Source organism: Podarcis erhardii (genome assembly GCF_964252035.2).
Source record: "Podarcis erhardii genome assembly, chromosome: 2".
NCBI classification, from domain to species: Eukaryota; Metazoa; Chordata; class Lepidosauria; order Squamata; family Lacertidae; genus Podarcis; species Podarcis erhardii.
In genome coordinates this window covers 111,137,159-111,158,318 of record NC_138498.1, presented here as the reverse complement: position 1 = coordinate 111,158,318, position 21,160 = coordinate 111,137,159, and the positions used below count along the sequence as shown (strand labels likewise).

Sequence of the window (21,160 nt, the reverse complement as noted above, 5' to 3'; positions counted from 1 at the left end):
CTAATGCAGCAGTACTTGCCACCTTCTCCTCTTCTGCGTTGCCTCCTTAAATCAGCTATTTGGGTTCGGGAAAGTCCCCAGAACAGCTCGTGAAGGGAGGAAAGGGGAGATTGGTCCATCCGACAAGCAGAAATGCTTGCTCTGGTGGAATGATCACATTACAGGATGTTGAATGCCACCCATGGAGTTACTGGCGATTACTAATGATGGCTAGATGCCACTTGCAGAATCAGAGGCAACCTTCATCTGAAGTTCACTCGCCAGAGAACCAAGGGTGGGGAAGTGTTTTGGTTTGGCTTGTTGCCTGCTTGCATGCTTCCTGGGGGCATCTTGTTGGTTACTTGTAGAAAGAGGCACTTCTCCACATAATAATAATAAATTTTATTTATACCCCGCCCTCCCCGGCCAGAGCTGGGCTCAGGGCGGCTAACATCAATAAAATCACAGTAAAAACATGAAAGGGGGGGGAGGGAAAAAACCCCAATTTAAAATACAGGTTAAAATGCAATTTAAAATGCAGCCAACATTTTAAAGTAGCTGATGATATCAGCTTGCCCTGAATTGAGTTAACCAGGTTCATCTGTTTCTGCCCTAAGGCTGTGGAGTCCGGATTCTTGAAGTTGACCCCTAAATTCCATGAGAAAAACTGGAGGACTTGGCTCTTGAATACCAGGTAAGATAAGGGAGCCCTGCCTCTTTGATCACCTGTGTTTTTCTTTTCCTCCTTCCAAGTCTTGACGTCTCTCTTAGGACTGGCCAATCAGGACTCATATGAGCGAGAGCCAGTTCAAATAACAGCTTCCCCTACGCTGGACCATTGAACACTGTGTTACTCTCTTGGGCTATTCATTCATCCAGCCTGTATTGTTTGCTCTGAAAATAAATTTGCGGGGTGCTTTCAGGTTCTCCGCTGTCTTGAGCAGGATTTTTACCCATCATGAATATACCTGGGGTGCTTTTTTCCCCCTGAAGATGCCAGGGACAGAGCTTAAGGCCTTCTGCATTTAAAGCATGCGCTCTTGCCACAGAGCTGTGGTCCCTTTTCCGGTTCCACCTTCCCATTTCAACTCTCTGGCACCCTATCTGCATAACCTAGCAATTCTAAAATATAGATGCGCTTTTACTCTTGCAAGATTGAATGTATTGCCCTCGGCTGTACTTGGGGGACAATTCCTACAGATTCCACACAAAAAATGCTTATGTCCCTGTGGAGATGGCAGTACCGAATCAGTGGCACATGCCCTTCTGACTTGCACTCTTTATAAAGACTTGAGGAATGAGATTATCACCCCTCTTTTATTGTCCATTCCGGGTCGCCCAACCACTGCCACAGTGTCCTTTCTCTTGGCAGATCAAGATGAGCAGGTGACAGCAAAGGTTGCAAGGTTTTTAGCTGGGGCAACCAGAATCAGATCCACCATTTGACTATTGATTCAAAACCCCTAAATGTATTTTATATAATTGACTTCTTAATTCTATTCTTTGTATAGTGTGTTGTTGTTTTATTGCTATGGTGGATGGCTGACGCAAATAAAGATTCATTCATTCATTCATTCCTGTTGTAATGAAGAGGGATTTTGGCTGCTATTCTGTGGCCGTTGGGGTGGGCTGGCAGCACTTACCTGACCTCCTGTCGCCCGCTAGTGTGTTTGCACCACACTGACCTCGCTGCCACCTCTCCCTCTTAGTAAGCGGCGACACTGGTTATGGGTTGCTGCCGCCTGGGTGTAAGCCCCATTGGACTTGATGGGACTTAACAGAGATGCTTCTATGAAATCTCCCTGTTGTACGTGGGAGGTGCTGTTTTGGCTACGCAAGCAGAGGCGCTCACAGCCTGAACACCACAAATAAAGGGAATCATTATGCCAGAAGCATCTAGCTAGCCCAGCCTAATGCCATCCAGCCGCAGAGATCTTCTATTGAGCAAGCGTTATATAAATGTTGTTAAACAAAGTTTTGGGGACCAAATCATCAACCTCCACAAACTTAGCTAATGGCCAAGGATGATGGGAGTTGTAGTCCAAAACCTGGAGGGCACCATGTTGGGGAAAGCAGAGCTAGACGGACCTTCATTTGATCTTGCAAGTGGCCCTTGTGTTCTTGAAATCCAAATGGCATCATTTTGATTGATTTTTCTCCTCCCTCCCGCTCAGTGACTGGTGTATTTCTCGCCAGTTGTGGTGGGGTCATCAGATTCCAGCCTATCGGGTCACGGTTCCCAGATCGCCAGATGTAGTAGAGGTGAGTTTTAGCTTCTTTGACTGGGTATGAGCCACCATGGCAAAGGGGTTGGCAGGGTTGTGGTTGGAAACGAGTCTCTGGTGCCTCCGGTCCTAGTTGCAATGCCACTTTAGTTTCTTTCATCGGAGTAATCTCTTGAAACGAGTGAGAGGGGAAGGAAAAGAGGTCTGGCCTGACTCCCCTGCCGTGAAGGGACCCCGTCACTGAGAAAGAAAAAACTCAAGGTGGGTGATCGGAAACACCGTAAAATGGGGTTGAAACAAGTCCCCGTTCGAGTCCTGCCGGAATGAGTAAGAGCGTCTTCAGCAAATTAGGCTGATAAGAGGCGCAGCTTGAAAAAACCCCCAGCTTCTATCAGCTTCTATCAGTAAAAGGACACTGGGAGCCGACGGAAGAACTCTCAAGCTTTCCTCCCTTCCTTCCCTATCCAGCCCCAGCAAAGCCCTTCTTGTTATCTTAATGTCCGGAGGGTTTACTCCCCACGCCGCCACTCTCCTCAAGTCTGTCCGATAATAAGGAAAACGGGTGACAGCTAATTTATTGCCAACTCCGTGTTATGCTCTGAACTATAAGCTATCAAATTACAAACAGCCACCCCAAATCTTGCCTCAATTTGGACTTTAGTCTACAGCTGGGTGGAGTTTTTGACTTCCTAAGAGACATAGTTTCTGAAACAGGAAGAATAACCCCTGACTGGTAACAAAGATTTACAAATGGTACTTACTAGAAAGAAACGTAAGGACCTGGGGATAGCGACAAGTCCATTGTTCCAGGAGTGTTATGAGAAACAGAGTAAAATCACGCAATACTTTTCACATACAAGGGACAACGAGAATGGAAATGGAAATGAGCAAAAGATGGCTGAGATGATTGAGTTGAAGCAGGATGAGGCCCTTCTTTTTTCCTCTGCTGCTCAAGATCACTCAACCTTCTCTAGAGGAATACAGGACTCGGAGAATAACAACCAAAATAGAAATACAATGAGCCTGGCCCATGAAATAGTCCTGGCTGAGATATTATCCTCAGAGTTACAGGAAGAAACCCGAAACTCCCAGAAAACCCAGACTTCATCTATGGGCTCCCAGACGGAAAACAATGACTGCTATCCTCAGGACTGGCTGCTCTCTATAAATCTGGATCTGGCAGCTATGAAAAAATATTTAACAATAACAAATGGGCTGCTCCTGACACTAGTGGAAAATTATTCCCTCCAAGCTAAAGGCTCAGAATCTCATGGTGCTGACCCACCAACCATCCCTCAAGAGTCAGAATATACAAAGCAACCAGCAACCAGCAAGTGCACACAAGGATCATCAGTGGAAAATCATTTACACCAAGGAAAGGACATAGGGTTGTATGTCTCTGTCCCCAAAACTGAATCTCCTACCCAAGTAAATCAAAAGAAGCGAGGTATCAGTAAGAGATCCCATAAGGAGAAAGCTGAAACTAAAAAGAAAAGTAAGAACATAAAAACTACAAGGAAATCGGTCATAAACCGACGTGCATGTAAAGTATGTTGGAAAAGACTATATAAGCTGATTCCAACAAAATCAAAAACAAACTCTAACAAACCTGCTACACACGGCAGCAGAGAGAACAACAGTGTGGATCCAGGAAAAAAGATCCAGCTGAAGTCCTTGAAAGAAACACCATTGCTGCCTAACAAAACAAGTGAGGAAACGGAATCACTACCCGGGTGCTCTATGCTGAAACCTCAAGGACCCATAAATATTAAAGAAGACTCACCCCATACCATTGATTATGGCAGATCTCAAGATGAGCCAGTAGCAGGGCAAGATCTGTCCCAGGATAAAGGATGGAAACTGATACTGGCAGATAGGAAGTTGGCTTTTCTAAACTACCCGAAGCCAAAGGGCTTCCTCACACAGAAAGAACGCTCGGTGCATTTTGTGAATACTTTAGATGATATGCTGCCAGGGAAAATAAAATTAAATGACATTATCTCAGTAGATTTCATATTCTACAATGGATACTCTCTGCGAGTGATTGCCTCCTTCAAAGATCAAAACTTGGCTAAATATATATATAGATCAAGACATTTGCTGTTAAAGAAAAGGATAACGGTAACAAGATATTTTGAAAACAGCACATGTTTGAATTTGTTTTCTGATGATCTTACGACAGCTGAGACAAGATTTACTTGTAAAGCAAAGGAGGAGAGAGGACACTCAAAAGACAAACTGGAACATACTGAGCAAGGGTCCTTGAAACTAAGACAGGAGATGAGACTGCCTAATGAGGGGACTGATAACTTCTATCCAGAAGAAAAGGCATTAATAAATCAGTTTGGATTGTTGCCTTTCCTTGCCCAATCTGAGATCTTGGGAAGATTGGAGACCCTTAGAAATAAGCTAACAGAGATGAATGTTCAGGAAAAAGTAAGAGAGAAAGATCCGGCAACGGACCAATTAAAGAAAGAGAACCTCCCTGAAAAAGCCAAGACAGACCCCATGAAAGATTACTCCTATAATACCTCTGTAACTGCAGAGATAAACCTGTTAACAATAGATCTAACACAGAGCGCAAGGGACAACAACAAACTACCATCTAAGAAGGAAACCATCCCTATGGCAACCATGAAAGACTACCCTTACAATATCTCTGCAGCTGCAGAGATAAATCTGATAGCAACAGATCTAACACAGTGCGTAAGGGACAGCAACAAACTACCATCTAAGAAGGAAACCATCCCTATGACAACTACAACGCGCTCTTGGACTAGCATGAGATACCTGGATGAGGATGAACTGGGTATCAGACAAATAGAACACCCTAAGGTAGATTCGCCAAAAAAAGGAGTACTGATTACTAATGTTAGCACGTTGCACCCTTCAATCGATTTCATTGAGTATCTGGGCGATAATACATCTATGGACATTGCCAAAATGAACGAAATTCAACCAATAAATAAAAAGATAGGCCCTAAAAACCTTTTAAAGGCAAATTGACTAAGATCAACTTTTGGCAAGACAACGTGCAACCTTGCCCTGCTAACTTGGAATATTGCAGGTTGGCAAAAGAGGACTTCCGACCAATCCTTTGCTAAATATATTCAGAGACATGACATTGTGTTTCTCCAGGAGACCTGGAGCACAAGTGAAGTGGAGTTAAATGGCTTTTCTGCGTTCTCCCTCCCAGGTCTTTTAAGTACTAGAGGGGGGCGAGTTAAAGGTGGGTTAGTTACTTTAATCTCAACAAGGCTAAGGGCCATATTTAAAAAACTAGACCCACTAGACCATCTGGCCACAGCTGTGCAAGTACAGTGGAGAACCCACAGCTTGCTGCTGATTAACGTATACCTACCCCCACAAAGAGAGAAAAGATTGATAAGAAATACCTGGGCTCAGTTAGAACAGTATCTTGACAAACTATCAAATCAATTTCCTGATGCCTCTGTAGTGGTGGCAGGCGACCTAAATGCCAGAACTGGACAATCTGATGAGGCCTTGTATGCCCATTTCCATGAAACAGCCCCCATTATAGAGGAAGCCCACTCAATACCAGCCAGAACCTCAAAGGATAAAGGCTGCAATTATGCCGGCTTATGCCTATTACACTTGGTCAACAAGTTGGACTTGGTTATACTGAATGGCCGTACTGAGGGGGAGAAGGTCGGAGAATTTACATTTATATCTAATAATGGCGCCTCCACAATTGATTATATAATCATGTCGTATGATCTTCAAAACAAAGTTTTGGAATGCAAAGTGGAGGAGCGCTTAGACAGTGACCATCTGCCATTAAGTGCACTCGTAGTTGCGGGAAAGGATTTATCCTGCGCTGAGAAAATCGAACATTCGAGCCCTACAGCTTTGGAGCTCAGATATTCTCGTATCAGATGGACAGATGAACTGCATAAGGAAATTTCAAGTAGGCTGTGTTCAAAGGAATTCCTCATTAAGAGAGATAACCTTATAACTTCCTCAAGCCATGAATTAAAAATAAATTTATTTCAGGAGTTAATTTCACTCCTTCAAGATTCCCTGAAGGAAAAAAGGAACAGCTCAAGTAGGCAATCCTCAGTATATAAAAACTCCAAACCCTGGTTTGATCAAGAATGTCAGGACATGAAGCTAAACTTACTGAAAAAATACAAGAATTATAGATCTGCCAACTTACCCCAACTCCCCACGGTCTGGTTTGAAGATAAACGAAATTATAAAATCCTGATCAAAAACAAAAAACTCCAGGCACAGAAAAGAGAATGGAAATGCCTAATAGATGCATCCAGAGAGAGAGACTCGGCCACCTTCTGGAGAATGGTAGCAAATGGAGTGCGATCTACCTCCTCAGAAGTGGAGTATACTATACCTGCAGGGACTTGGGAGGCATTTTTCCAATCTTCATATTCAGCTCTGCCTTTGACACAGCCACTAACACAGTGTGAGGCAGGTGACGAGTGGCCTCCGGTGTCGGTTGCGGAGGTCAGGAGGCTTATTCAGGCACTCAAACACAGAAAAGCCCCGGGAGCAGATAATATCTCTCCTGAGCTTCTTAAAGCCAATATTGACTGGTGGGCCCCAGTCCTTGCCAGCCTATTCACCAGCATAGATCAAACAGCAATAATACCAGAGGACTGGGGATTGGCAATCATCGTTCCCATATTCAAGAAAGGCTGTAAACTTGATCCAGCCAATTACAGACCAATCAGTCTCTTAAGCATCATCAGCAAACTCTATGCAACTCACTTACGTGAAAAGTTTGCGGACTGGCTGGAACGGGAGCACATCCTTAAGGAAGCCCAGGCTGGTTTCAGGGCACATAGATCAACTCTAGACCAAGGACTGGTATTGCAACATCTAGTGGAGAAATACACCTCAAAGAAAGGAGGCTCCCTCTATGTAGCCTTTATAGACTTCAAATCAGCTTTCGATTTGATACCCCGGCACAGACTTTGGGAAAAATTAAATGCCACAAACATCGACAGACGTCTTTTGCTTCTTATCCGTAGATTACATGAAAATACTCGGATCCGTGTTAGATGCGACCGTTATGGGAACCTATCAAAGGAAATCCAAAGTTTCCATGGTGTCAAGCAAGGCTGTGTTCTTGCCCCTATTCTATTTAATTTCTATATAAACTCCTTAGTCGGAAAGATGGAGGAAGCAAGTACTCACCCCCCAAACCTAAATAATATACCAATTCCAGTCCTTTTGTACGCAGATGATGCGGCACTTATTTCCTTCTCTTGTGTGGGCCTAAGAAAACTTTTACGAGCTCTTACAGAGTATTGCGAAGCTGAAGACCTAATAATAAATTACACTAAATCAAAAATTATGGTGTTCTCCAAGAGAAAACTCCGACATAAATGGAAAATTAATAACCAACCTATTGAGCAAGTAACATCTTTTAGATACCTTGGAATAATCTTTGACGAGAAAGGATCTTGGTGCCATCAGATTAAGAATTCCATTGCAAATGCGCAAAGATCTTCTAGAGCTATCATAAGATTCTTCTACAGAAAAGGAGGTCAATATGTTCCTGCTGCCTCCCAGGTCTTTGTCGCAAAAATACTTCCACAACTGATGTATGGCACCCAGATATTTAATTGTCAAAAACTTAAGTCCCTGGAATCTGTACAAACTAAATTTTACCGCTCCCTACTAGGGTTACCTACCTGCGTTTCCAACGCAGCCATTAGGCTGGAGGTAGGTCAACTCTCTATTAATGCCAGGATATGGATCTTGAAGATTCACCTCTGGCTAAAACTCATATTTTTCCCAGTGGGAGTGGCTCCATTGACTCTATTAGACCCGTTCCAGTCTAAATGGAGATTGTCGCTTTATGAAAAATTGAAGGGCCTGGGGCTTTCCTCACAAGAACTTATAGCCTCAGGTTTTGAAAAGGCTAAAAGGATGGTGAGCCAGCGAATAGGAGATGTAGAGCTTCAGGATCATATGAGCAAGATAGATAAATATCCAGCTATCCAAGATTATGGAAAAGGGTTTAATCTAACACCATATTTGCTGGATCTACAAATCGCAAAATACAGGCGGGCGTTTACCCTTACCAGATTTGATGTACTGCCATCTGCCTTACTAAAGGGCAGATACGAGGGCAAACCCTATGTTGAACGAGTTTGCCCATGTGGTCTGAAAGAGGTGGAAACGGCTTCACATGTGTTGCTACACTGCGACCTTTACGGGGATATTAGGTCACTGTTTATCTCCCCCATCGTTCAGAAATTTCCAGGTCGATCTGAACTTCAGCGGCTGAAAATTCTACTAGGAGATAAAAACCCAGAAGTAACACTGAAAGTGGCCAAATTTTCTGCGGCTGCGATCAAGCGGAGGGCATTAGCTGTAAAAAAGTAAAAGACTTGACCCCTGGACAAGCCCCCTTATCTTTTAAGCCTATACATATATTGCAGTGCATAAATGTGTATATATGTGTGTGTGTGTGTGTGTGCATATGTGTTGCTTTTTATGTATAATTTTACAATTTTTTAAATTGACACCATTATTCCCTTTGTAAACTATTGTTGATTTATGTTTCTCTGGTCTATGACCGTAATAAACTCAATTCAATTCAATTCAATTAGTTTCTTTCATCTGCATTGCAGCAGCAGGAGAGCGATGGATTATGGGTAGTGGGCAGGACAGAAGCAGAAGCTCGGGGAAAAGCAGCAGGCATGCTGGGAAAACCAGAAGAGGATCTGGAGCTGGTCAGAGGTAAGGCAGCAGCACAAATATTCCCACTTCCGAGAGGGAGAGTGTGAATGCGTCTGGCCGAACGCAAGGAAGTGCTTGAAATGAAATTTGGTGGACATTGTGATGGAACTGAGCCAACGTCGTTCTCCATCACACATCCCTACTTTTCCTTTCCATCCCCGTCACCTTGAGAAATTGCTTACATTGCCAGATACTCTGCACATTCCTATAAGGAAGCCTTCTATGAACCATACATGGCCTCAACCCAGTATACCTGAAGGAGCATCTTCACCCCCATTGTTCAGCCCGGACACTGAGGTCCAGCTCCGAGGGCCTTCTGGTGGTTCCCTCACTGCAAGAAGCAAAGTTACAGGGAACCAGGCAGAGGGCCTTCTTGGTGGTGGCACCAGCCCTGTGGAACAGCCTCCCATCAAATGTCAAGGAAATAAACAACTTTCTGACTTTTAGGCTATTATCTGACTATTATCTGACTTCAATGTCTGAAGTTTTTAACGTCTGATGTTTTATCGTGTAATATTCTGTTGGGAGCTGCCCAGAGTGGCTGGGGAAACCTAGCCAGATGGGCGGGATATAAATACATTATTATTATTATTTATTATACATTGCAGATGAGGTGGGGGACAATCTGGATTGGGACTCTGGGATGGGGACGGGAGGGCCTTTAAACTCCTCCAGATCAGGCACCCTGGACCTTTTGAATAAAACATTCCCTTTTTTTGTTTTTGTTTTCACCAGATGCTGATGTCCTGGACACTTGGTTCTCATCTGGACTTTTCCCTTTCGCTGCGCTGGGCTGGCCCCATAAGGTGAGTAGAACTGGGAGGGACAAGGAGCTGAAGAGCTACATGTTCGCCCTGCCCCTGGCCAAGAAGAAGACGGTCAGTGAGTAGTGTAATGGGGGTGCCATACCTACCTCTCCCCTTACAGCAACCCCAGGTATACATCCTCATGACCTCAAACTCCCATCAGTCCTAGCCAGCATAGCCAATGATGAGGGATGATGGGAGTTGGAGTCTCCAGCATCTCCAGCCCTGCCTTGGAGGTAGCATGTATGGCTTCTTGTTCACTTGCCATGGGTGAAGCATGAGCAGCAGGCCGGATATTTTTAATGGGAGTCATGACAGCACTCTTCTTGTGATCAGTCCTCTGTATGATTAACTTTTTGCACCACAGATAGAGGTTTGGTTTTGGTTTTTTAGCTGAGCACTTGTAGTCTTTAAGCTCATCCTTGCAATATGCTTTTGAGTTGGGTTAATACTCCTCCCATTTTCTAAATGGGGCGCCAAGACTTAAGTGGCTGTTTCAAGGCTATTTGGTGAGTTGCTGGCTCTAGTTCTCCCAGCTCCATATCAAATGTTCAGCTTCACTAAACATTCTTGTGAGATTGGTACAGAAACAGAGGCAGGAGAAATGGAGGTACTATTACAGGTCTGAGGTAGGTAGGCTTGCCATACGTCTTGAAAATTCCGGACATGCACAGAAATTGGACACCTAAAATGACGTCTGGGGGGGATTTTCTAATCTTAAGAGATGTCAGGAATTCCCGGGACGTATGGCAAACCAGGGTTTCTTTCAGTTTCCTGGGATTTCCTCCCCCCCCCCCCCGTGCTGGGTTTAAAAAATAATAATTCTGGGAGAGGCTCCTTCCAGGCAGCAGTGGAAGTGACAAGGTCATTTCCCTTCACCAGGGAGGTGGGGGGGAGAGGAAAGAGGTGGGGAACAGAGGAAGGCGCAGTCGTGGTGAGCTTGGCCATTTTCACTTTTTTCTGGGGGGGGGTGTCTTTCCTGGGGGTTTTTTGAATTTCATTTTTTTTAAAAAAAGTTTCCTTTCGGAGCTGGGCAGAGTGGGCATCCAGATGTGCTGGGCGGCGATTGCCCCGCAGTGTCAGCGTCTTGCGACAGGAAAGCCAGTGGATCTCCTCCAGGGGTGGTGGTTATTCATAAAACCCTGCAAAATGTGCCAGTTTGGGGCAGAAAAGAAAAGCTCAACAGCTTTGGGGTGTCAGGAACGTGACTTTTTGAAATATGGCGAGCCCAGGTGTGGGGCGTGTGCTGACGCCACTGGTCCTGCCTTCGTCCCCCTGCAGACAGAAGATCTCCAGCAGTTCTACCCCAATAGCCTTTTGGAGACTGGGAGCGACCTTCTCTTCTTCTGGGTGGCCCGGATGGTGATGCTGGGGAAACAGTTGACCGGAGAGCTACCTTTTTCTCAGGTATGGATTGGATGCTAGAAATTCTGTACTTCGGTTCCTGGAGGGCATTACGAGAAGATCCATGGGACTGAGAGAAGCAAAGCGTGAGCCCTAACTATTTATCCACAACTTATACAGTGGTACCTCAGGTTACATATGCTTCAGGTTACAGACTCTGCTAACCCAGAAATAGTGCTTCAGGTTAAGAACTTTGCTTCAGGATGAGAACAGAAATTGTGCTCCAGCGGTGAGGCAGCAGCAGGAGGCCCCATTAGCTAAAGTGGTGCTTCCGGTTAAGAACAGTTTCAGGTTAAGTACGGACTCTGGAACGAATTAAGTACTTAACCCGAGGTACCACTGTACTTCCTGATTATCAACACAGGATATGTGAACACAGCTGTTGAAGAAGTCCTTGCAATTGGTTCATCGCAACCTGCATTTAAAAAATACTATTGTTAAAGTAATCCTTGTCAATCCACTTAGTTCTGTCTGGATTCCGGTACTCTACCTTTCTGTCCTGAGTCTTAAAATTGGTGTGATAAGAACTTCATTCCCAGGTGGCCAGGTTTTTTATTTTATCTTGATTAATCCCCACCACTTGCTTTAACCTGAATCGTTGTGTTGTGCTTCTGTTCTCTTGGGTCATCATGGTGGGGCTAGAATTGCCTTTTAGACTCTCCTGCTGTCTTGCATACAGGGCATGGATAGGGAGCCAGCGGCCCTCCAATAGTTGTGTTACAACCCCCATCGTTATGCCAGTGGGGGCTGACGGAAGTCCCAACAGTATTTGGGTAGCCATGGGCGGGAGCGGCATATCCCATTTGGCCACTTGAGGTGAAACAGGAAACACCACCCTGCTCTGCCACCCCCATCCTGACACTGCTGCCACAGGGTTCCTATTCTTGGACTAAGGATAACATGCTGCAGTTTGTGATCTTGAGAAACTGTAGCTGTTTCAGAAAAGAGAACTACTGTGTGGTTGTTTAGTCGATTAATCGTGTCCGACTCTTTGTGACCCCCTGGACCAGAGCACGCCAGACACTCCTGTCTTCCACTGCCTCCCGCAGCTTGGTCAAACTCATGTTAGTAGCTTTGAGAGCACTATCCAACCATCTCATCCTCTGTTGTCCCCTTCTCCTTGTGCCCTCCATCTTTCCCAACATCAGGGTCTTTTCCAGGGAGTCTTCTCTTCTCATGAGGTGGCCAAAGTATTGGAGCCTCAGCTTCAGGATCTGTCCTTGCAGTGAGCACTCAGGGCTGATTTCCTTCAGAATGGATCGGTTTGATCTTCTTGCAGTCCATGGGACTCTCAAGAGTCTCCTCCAGCACCATAATTCAAAAGCATCAATTCTTCGGCGATCAGCCTTCTTTATGGTCCGGCTCTCACTTCCATACATCACTACTGGGAAAACCATAGCTTTAACTATACGGACCTTTGTTGGCAAGGTGATGTCTCTGCTTTTTAACATGCAGCAGTTTGTGATCTTGAGAAACTGTAGCTGTTTCAGAAAAGAGAACTACTGTAGTCTGTGATTTGTAAGCGTACAGACCAAAGTCTCACGAATGTACCAATTCAAATAATAACACAAAGGCTGTATTCCTTGTGTTCCTTGTGCCTTCCCATGGCTGTTATTTCATAGTACGGGTTACCCTTGCTTTTCCTCGATATCCTGTTGGTGCTCTTTGCAGGGTTTTGAAGACATAACACATTTCCTGTCTCTCCCTTTCAGGTTTCCCTTCACTCAATGGTCCGTGATGCTCATGGCAGAAAGATGAGCAAATCTCTTGGGAATGTGATCAACCCTTTGGATGTGATTTATGGTGCCCCCTTGCAGGTACTTAACTGTTCAGAAAATTGGAAGAAGTCTTTCTCTTCACCCTCTGTTGACTTTGACATCCCACTGGGTTGTCTGCACTTGTAAAGGACTGTGGCCCTAGTATTTTCCTTATTATACCACATGTCATTATGATAATGCCGTCAAAAGTCACTAATAAAAGGTTTCCTTATACCAGGCATGTCCTGCAATCTACTCACAGTATAAAAAAACTGCCCTCTGTTATCATTGGAGGATTGACCAGCATTGTTGAGCTTTTTTTTAGGGAGCCCCAGAGTTTGCTGAGCATCCTGCAGCCAATAGGAAGCCGTGCCTGACATTCAGCTTCCAAAAATCGTTTGAAAACAATCACTGCTGTTCGAGTTCAAAGGCGTTCGGCTTCCGAGGTTCCACTGTATCCATAGCTAGGAGGTTTAGAAACCTGCTTCAAAAATAAAGTTCAAAATGCTGAGATGCTTGTCATGTTATATGCTGCTATTATTATTATTATTATTATTATTATTATTATTATTATTTATTATTTATACTCCACCCATCTGGCTGATTTTCCCCAGCCACTCTGGGCGGCTTCCAATCAAGTGTTGAAAACAATACAGCATTAAATATTAAAAACTTCCCTAAACAGGGCTGCCTTCAGATGTCTTTTAAAGAGAAGATAGCTGCTTATTTCCTTCACATCTGGTGGGAGGGCGTTCCACAGGGCAGGTGCCACTACCGAGAAGGCCTTCTGTCTGGTTCCCTGTAACTTGGCTTCTCGCAATGAGGGAACCGCCAGATGGCCCTTGGTGCTGGACCTCAGCCTAAGGTTCTGTATATATGGTATTATCCTAAGCAGGGAAAACCCGGGAAAGGCAGTTGTGATTTCCCTTTATCACTGGCTCCTCCTCTCCCTGAAGTTTCCCTCTTATTATTTATTGTTTTCAGGTGCTACAGGAGAAGCTTCACAATAGCAATCTGGACCCGAGAGAGGTAGCCATTGCTATGGAAGGCCAGGTCGGTTCCTCCCCACACTTTACTCTGCCCTCCAGACGGACCCACTCACCCTTTTGTTTTTTGGGGTTCCTGTGTGTTCTCACTTCCTCCTATCATTGTCCCTTTCCAGCAGCAAGATTTTCCTCAAGGAATTCCCGAATGTGGAACCGATGCCCTCAGGCTCGCTCTCTGCTCCTATTCTGCCCAAGGTGAGAAGCTGGAACGTTCCCCTTTATTTTTCTGAGGGGCCCTGTCCATGAAATAACCAAAGTGGCTTCAGTCCCTGGCATTTGCGGCTGTGACTGGGAGAGAGCAATGTCTGAAATCCTGGAGATGCCAGTCATTGGCAGACAGAACTAAGCGAGATGGACCCAGTGATCTGGCTCAATATGAGGCAGCTTCACGTGTTTCTGTTTAGCATTGTAACCAGTGATAATAATAATAATAATAATAATAATAATAATAATAATAATAATAATAATTTTTATTTATACCCCGCCCTCCCCAGCCAAGGCCGGGCTCAGGGCGGCTAACAAGCAATAATAAAACAAGTTGAAAGAATACAACTTAAAAACAAGATTAAAATACAACATTACAAATATAGAAACATTAAAATATTAAAATGCAGCCTCATCACAGGAGGAGAAAGGAAAAAGAAAGAGGGGGAGGGAATCAATTTGGCTCCAAGCCAAAGGCCAGGCGGAACAACTCTGTCTTACAGGCCCTGCGGAAAGAAATCAGACCCTGCAGGGCCCTGGTCTCATGAGGCAGAGCGTTCCACCAGGCCGGAGCCAGTGCTGAGAAGGCCCTGGCTCTGGTTGAGGCTAATCTAACTTCCTTAGGGCCCGGGACCTCTAGGGTTTTGCTATTTATGGACCTTGAGGCTCTCCGCGGGGCATACCGGGAGAGGCGGTCCCGTAGGTACAGGGGATGTGGCTGACATGGAAACTGAGGCCCTTAACATCACATGCACGCCCTTCCTCAGGCGACGGCATTAACCTTGACGTGGCTGCGGTGGAGAGTGCCAGTCGTTTCTGCAACAAAGTGTGGAATGCCCTCAAGTTTACTTTGGGAGCCTTGGGAGAAGGATTTACCCCACTGGAGCCAGAGAAGGTAACGGGGAATGTGTGTATGCAGGGAAAGGGGTGATTTGCTTACAGAATATGTCGGACATCTGTCGGTCTGTCTTTGTGCTGTGTAAAATGTTGACTACAGAATAGAGGTCTCCTGAAGAAACAGATGTCTCCTTAACCTTTCAGCACACCTAGGATTTGACTAGGAAGCATTTTCTGCACTCGTCTGCCACACTGACAGCCGAATCCTAGACACGCTGGCTCAAAAGTCAGTTCCACTGGGCGAAGTTTTTTATGTTTGCCACTACTGTGGCTTGTGTTTTGTTAGCCCCAAAATGGAAAATGAGTGAGGTCCCAACTAAAGAAGAATGGCAACTTAAACTGATGGAATACGTGCAGCTTGCAGAATAAACACATAGAACATGGGTAGGGAAACTAAGGTTCGGGGGCCAGATCCGCCCCAATCACCTTCTAAATCTGGCCCGTGGACGGTCTGGGAACCAGCGTGTTTTTACATGAGTAGAATGTGCCCTTTTATTTAAAATGCATCTCTGAGTTATTTTGGGGCATAGGAAATCGTTCATCCCCCCCCCCCCCGCAAAAAAATATAGTCTGCCCTCCCACAAGGTCTGAGGGAAAGTGGACCAGTGCCCTGCTGAAAAAGTTTGCTGACCCCTGATATACAATAAGAGAACAAGAAGAACATACGTTTAGAGAAGATTGGAAAATGTTTATTGAATATATGGGCGGGGGGAATTGTGTACACTTGAAAACGTTAAGATAAATTCAGCAGTGTAAATAAGTTTTGATGGACGTAATAATGGAATACTGAATGGTTTCGTTTAGGTAAAATGTGCAGGGATTTATGGCCTACGTCTTAAGTTGCATGAGAGAAAAAAGGTGGGGTAGAAATTTAAATGCATTGGAATACTTCTGCCACTCATTTGCCTCTTCCTCCAGGTCTTCCCTAGCTCCCCGATGGAGCGCTGGATCCTCAGCCGTCTCTACCACACAGCGGAAGATTGTGCCCGGAGGTTTGAAGCGTACGAACTGCATTCTGTCGCGTCCTCGGTCCATCTTTTCTGGCTGCACGATTTCTGCGATAACTACTTGGTGAGCTCTGCCTGTGGGTTCAGATTCCTATCACCTCTCTGGGAGTGAGATGGGCAGGACTAGATCGTAGCCTGAGAAGTGAAAAACTTGCATGTCAAGATACAGGTGGGCATCGTCTAGGGCAGCAGTTCTCGACCTGTGGGTCCCCAGATGTTGTTGGACTACAACTCCCATTATCAGAGTTCTGTTGCACTCATGTGCAGCTGCTGCTGCTGCTGCTGCTGCTGCTGCTTCTTCTTCTTCATTGAATTTATATACTTTCCTATACCTGGAGGTCTCAGGGAGGTTCACAGAAAAGATCACAATATATAAAATCAAAATAAAAACAATAACCCAATAACACCACCCCCCCACACACAAATGCAGTGGTACCTCTGGTTTCAGACGCTTCAGGTTACAGACGCTTCAGGTTACAGACTCCACTAACCCAGAAATAGCACCTCGAGTTAAGAACTTTGCTTCAGGATGAGAACAGAAATCGTGTGGCGGCAGCGGGAGGCCCCATTAGCTAAAGTGGTATCTCAGGTTAAGAACAGTTTCAGGTTAAGAACGGACCTCCAGAACGAATTAAGTTCTTAACCCGAGGCACCACTGTAGTCACATTTTTAAAGGGTATAGGATGTCAATCAGGTCAATCAAAGGCCTGGCGCCTCAAGGTGTACAATGAAGGCGCCAGGCAAACTTCCCTGGGGAGAGCATTCCACAGACAGGGAGCCGCTGCAGAGAAGGCCCCGTTCTCCGGGTGCAGGTTTCCCACAGGCATCTGGTCGGCCATGATGAGAAAAGGATGCTGGACTAGGTGAGCCATTCGCCGGATCCAGCAGGCTCATTTTATGTCTTCCATCCTTTTTTTTGGCTCTTACCCCCCCCTTGCTCGCATGTGCCCTCCAACAGCTTAACTCAAAGTAAAGAATAAGTAAAGGAAAATATTCCCCCACCCCCATGCTGAACCATTTACAGATGCTGCATGGGGCCCTTGGTATGTTACAGGACTACAACTCCTATTAGCTCCAGCTAGCCTGGCTGACGATCAGGAGCGATGGGAGTTGTAGTCCGTCAACATCAGGAGGGCCGCAGCTTCCCAACCCTGGCATGGAGTTGGATCTTCAGAAAGCACCTCTCTTCCCAGACGATGGTAACACGCCTGTTTTTCATCCACAGGAGTCTGTGAAGCCCATATTGAGGAGTGGGGATCCGTCTCGGCTACTCTCCACCCGTCAGACCTTGCACAGTTGTGCGGACGTGGCTCTGCGCCTCCTTTCTCCCTTTATGCCTTTCCTCACAGAGGAACTGTGGCAGCGCCTCCCCAGGATCAGATCCCAGTCTCCTCCCAGTATCTGCGTGGCCAGATATCCCAGTGCGGAGCAACTGGTGAGGGCGATTCCGGGGACCTGAAAGAAGGAAATGTGTTAAAATGGGGGCGGGGGAGCATTTCAAAGTGATTCAGGGCTCACCTGTGCGTTTTCCGGAAGTGCTTGTATAAGTTTACTTCATAAGCCTTGGAGTACAGTGGTACCTCGGTTCTCAAACTTAATCCGTTCCGGAAGTCCGTTCCAAAACCAAAGCGTTCCAAAACCAAGGCACGCTTTCCCATAGAAGGTAATGCCTTTCAAGCCTTTTAAAAACAACCCCTGAAACAGCGATTTAACATGAATTTTACTACCTAATGACACCATCGATCCATAAAATGAAAGCAATAATCAATGTACTGTCCTATAACATAAATAAGACAGTATTGGAGATAATAATAATAATAATAATAATAATAATAATAATAATAATAATAATTTCTTACCTGCACTGATGATAGTCATTGTTTGGATGGGGGGGCTTTTATCCATTTCCGCAGTCACACAATCAATCAATAGCTGAACTGGGTTCCACACAGTCACGAAAATTAATCGAAAAAGCATCAGAAACAAAAACACAAAATAAATTGCAAAAGCGCCAAACTTAATCAGGTCCAGTTAGTCCATTTGTCTTCCAAAATGTTCAAAAACCAAGGCACAGCTTCTGATTGGTGCAGGCGCTCCAGAAACAATAGCCAACAGCCACACTGGATGTTTGGCTTCCAAAAAGCGTTCACAAACTGGAACACTTACTTCCGGGTTTTCAGAGTTTGAGAAGCAAGGTCCCTGTTCTGAAAATGTAGAAATTACAGCAAGTTCTAGTTTCAACTTTGGCCACATCTGCATCATACATCGAAAGCGTTGTGGTGCCATTTTGAAGGTGCTGTGAGTTGTTGGGAGACTGCAATTCTCCTCGGAGAGATACAATTCCCAGAGTTCCCTGGGAAAGAAATTGGATAATTAAACCACTCTGAGAATTGTAACTCTGTGAGGGGAATAGGGGTCTCCTAACAAGTCTCAGCACCATTAATAAACTGCTGCTCCCACAATTCTTTGGCGGAAGCCATGGCACTTAAATTGGTGGAAGGTTTTCTACAATACGTAAGTTTCAGGAAATAAATACGAAATATAATAGTGAACTTTAAAGGTATGGTGCTGCCGTGGCTCTAATTCTACAAGGAAAGAAGGATATTTTCAATCCCCCCCCCCATTTCTATACCACTTTATATTTTTAAGAAAAAGCTCAAAGCCGTTTACAGCATATTAAACATCAATAAAAAAAATCCAGAATCAAACATTTCTGAAGAACGTCGAATATAGCATATGCAGTCAAAGAAACATAATTAACAGGAAACTAAAAGATTTCAAAATAAAACGTTACAAAGGAGGTCAACTATGGAATACATATTTAACACAAACAAATCTGAAGAAGTGTGCATGCACACGAAAGCTCATACCAAGAACTGACTTAGTTGGTCTTTAAGGTGCTACTGGAAGGAATTTGTTTTGTTTTAACACAAACAAAGTTTTTAAAAAACCTAAACAATCCAAGGAAGGAAAGGAAGCAAGGAAACATTGCTAAGTGAAGTCAAATATAAAATGCACATTTAAAACAGCATAATTCACAAGAGAATAAAATATTATCATAAGCATGACAGTTTCCCCCTCTTCCACATTTCCAGGCTCACTGGCGTCATCCCGACGAAGAGGCAAACTTCCTGTTAGTACAGGAAGTCATTAGAGCTGTCCGTGCCCTGAGGGCAACTTACCAGCTGACCAAAGCTCGGCCAACAGGTAAGACCTCTTCAGATGTCTGCTGTGTGGAGAACTGTCCATTTTCATGTGGTCACTGGGACAGAAAAATAGTTCCCTCACTCCTGATAGAGCAGGCACCCCCAAACTCGGCCCTCCAGATGTTTTGGGACTACAACTCCCATCGTCCCTAGCTAACAGGACCAGTGGTCAAGGATGATGGGAATTGTAGTCCCAAAGCATCTGGAGGGCCGAATTTGGGGATGCCTGTGATAGTGGGTATAACTGGTGCCCCCTCCCTCCGATTGGCTGATACCTTTGATTGTCTGAGGAGAGTGCCTGTATTTTTTAATCTCTCTGTCTGTCCCTAGTGTATCTGGTTTGCCCAGAGTCAGTTCCCCGTGGCGTATATGAGACCTATCGAGAATCCCTGCAGACTTTGTCCTTGGCTGGAACTCTGAAACTCCTCTCAGGTATCGAGGGAGCAGAACTACCTGTGAGTTGCGTGGCTGCGAAGGGGCACGAGCACACTGCCATCTATGTGGATCTGCAGGTAAGACCCACGTTGGGGCAACTGCTTGGTTCAAGGAGACAGGTTCATAAGAAAACCAAAGAAAGGTGGTGTTATAAGAAAAAAAACCTGCTCCCTTTCCCATATGGGGTATTCCGGAGCCCATATAGAGTCCTTAAGTGGGTTCCCTATTGGTAGGAGAAAACAGAGGCCAAGCAGAGTTATATTGAGAAGCAAAGTGGCTAGTAAGCCTGATCTTTATTCAAGGAACTGTTGCAATAGGGTCACCACACGCAGGAGGGTTGAGAACCCTGAAAAATGCTACACAAGCCCTTATATAGACTTTTGAAATTGCCCGCCCAGTAGCCCAAGAGCACCACCCCCTGAAACATCATAAATACATCACAGAAGGAGGTCATCTACAGCAGAAATCCTGCCTGACAGGATGTCTGATAATGGTCACTGATCGCATTACCTGGGCAGTCCAGCCATTCTTTTGTGATGGTAAATACTTTTAGATCCTGAATCCGGTTCATAGGTTCACCCTATTCATACACAAATGTGCCCTTAAGACAGGATTTGCAAGCCAAAAGACAATGGGAAGGCTTTCCCCATTTTTCCCCCTTTATTGCAGAGGAACATTTGAGGTCATTAGGAGAGTAAAAATGGCATCAGAATTGCTCTCCTGTACTATTTCAGACGGGACGCGGGTGGCGGTGTGGGTTAAACCACAGAGCCTAGGGCTTGCTGATCAGAAGGTTGGCGGTTTGAATCCCCGTGACGGGGTGAGCTCCCGTTGTTCGGTCCCAGCTCCTGCCAACCTAGCAGTTCGAAAGCACATCAAAGTGCAAGTAGATAAATAGGTACTGCTCCGGCGGGAAGGTAAACGGCGTTTCCGTGTGCTGCTCTGGTTCATCAGAAGCGGCTTAGTCATGCTGGCCACATGACCCGGAAGCTGTACGCCGGCTCCCTCGGCCAATAAAGCGAGATGAGCGCCGCAACCCCAGAGTCGGCTGCGACTGGGCCTAATGGTCAGGGGTCCCTTTACCTTTAAATTAACAGCATCTATTAATTTCAACGGGTCTGCTCTGAACATGACTGTAGGTGGATACAAGCTTACAAGCTTCTCGGGCTAGTTGTTGACAGAATGAATCACACTTACAACCACAGTTGCTTACCTCTTCAAGAGGCTCCCAGCATCCTAAAGGGCGAAGGAAATGGAGAAAAAGCAGAATTGTAAGGGGTGCCCTTTCACAGTATCATAATTCACAACTCAAAATTCCTCCAGGAACTATGTGGTAGGGTGGGGAGTAATGTATGAACTGGGCTCTCGCTCAGAGTCGTCCGTGACTGGACCTAATGGTCAGGGGTCCCTTTACCTTTACTATTTCAGACACATGGTTCATATATTTAGATATGTGTGCATTTGT

The 21,160-nt window shown here is 45.2% G+C and overlaps 1 protein-coding gene across 3 annotated transcripts in view; it reads left to right on the top strand.

Annotated features, from left to right (window-relative positions):
- VARS2 (valyl-tRNA synthetase 2, mitochondrial) overlaps positions 1 to 21,160 on the top strand; it is a 40,819-nt gene that overhangs the window by 17,068 nt on the left and 2,591 nt on the right. For 2 of the 3 annotated variants that reach the window (XM_081852396.1, XM_081852398.1), the window contains 13 exons: positions 597 to 673; positions 2,154 to 2,241; positions 8,825 to 8,933; positions 9,669 to 9,739; positions 11,021 to 11,146; positions 12,856 to 12,960; positions 13,885 to 13,953; positions 14,063 to 14,141; positions 14,918 to 15,045; positions 15,966 to 16,118; positions 17,280 to 17,489; positions 19,150 to 19,261; positions 19,591 to 19,772. In XM_081852396.1, coding sequence (XP_081708522.1) covers positions 597 to 673; positions 2,154 to 2,241; positions 8,825 to 8,933; positions 9,669 to 9,739; positions 11,021 to 11,146; positions 12,856 to 12,960; positions 13,885 to 13,953; positions 14,063 to 14,141; positions 14,918 to 15,045; positions 15,966 to 16,118; positions 17,280 to 17,489; positions 19,150 to 19,261; positions 19,591 to 19,772 — 1,509 coding nt within the window. The remainder of the gene's footprint in view (positions 1 to 596; positions 674 to 2,153; positions 2,242 to 8,824; positions 8,934 to 9,668; positions 9,740 to 11,020; positions 11,147 to 12,855; positions 12,961 to 13,884; positions 13,954 to 14,062; positions 14,142 to 14,917; positions 15,046 to 15,965; positions 16,119 to 17,279; positions 17,490 to 19,149; positions 19,262 to 19,590; positions 19,773 to 21,160) is intronic. The other variant, XM_081852397.1, reaches the window with a different exon arrangement.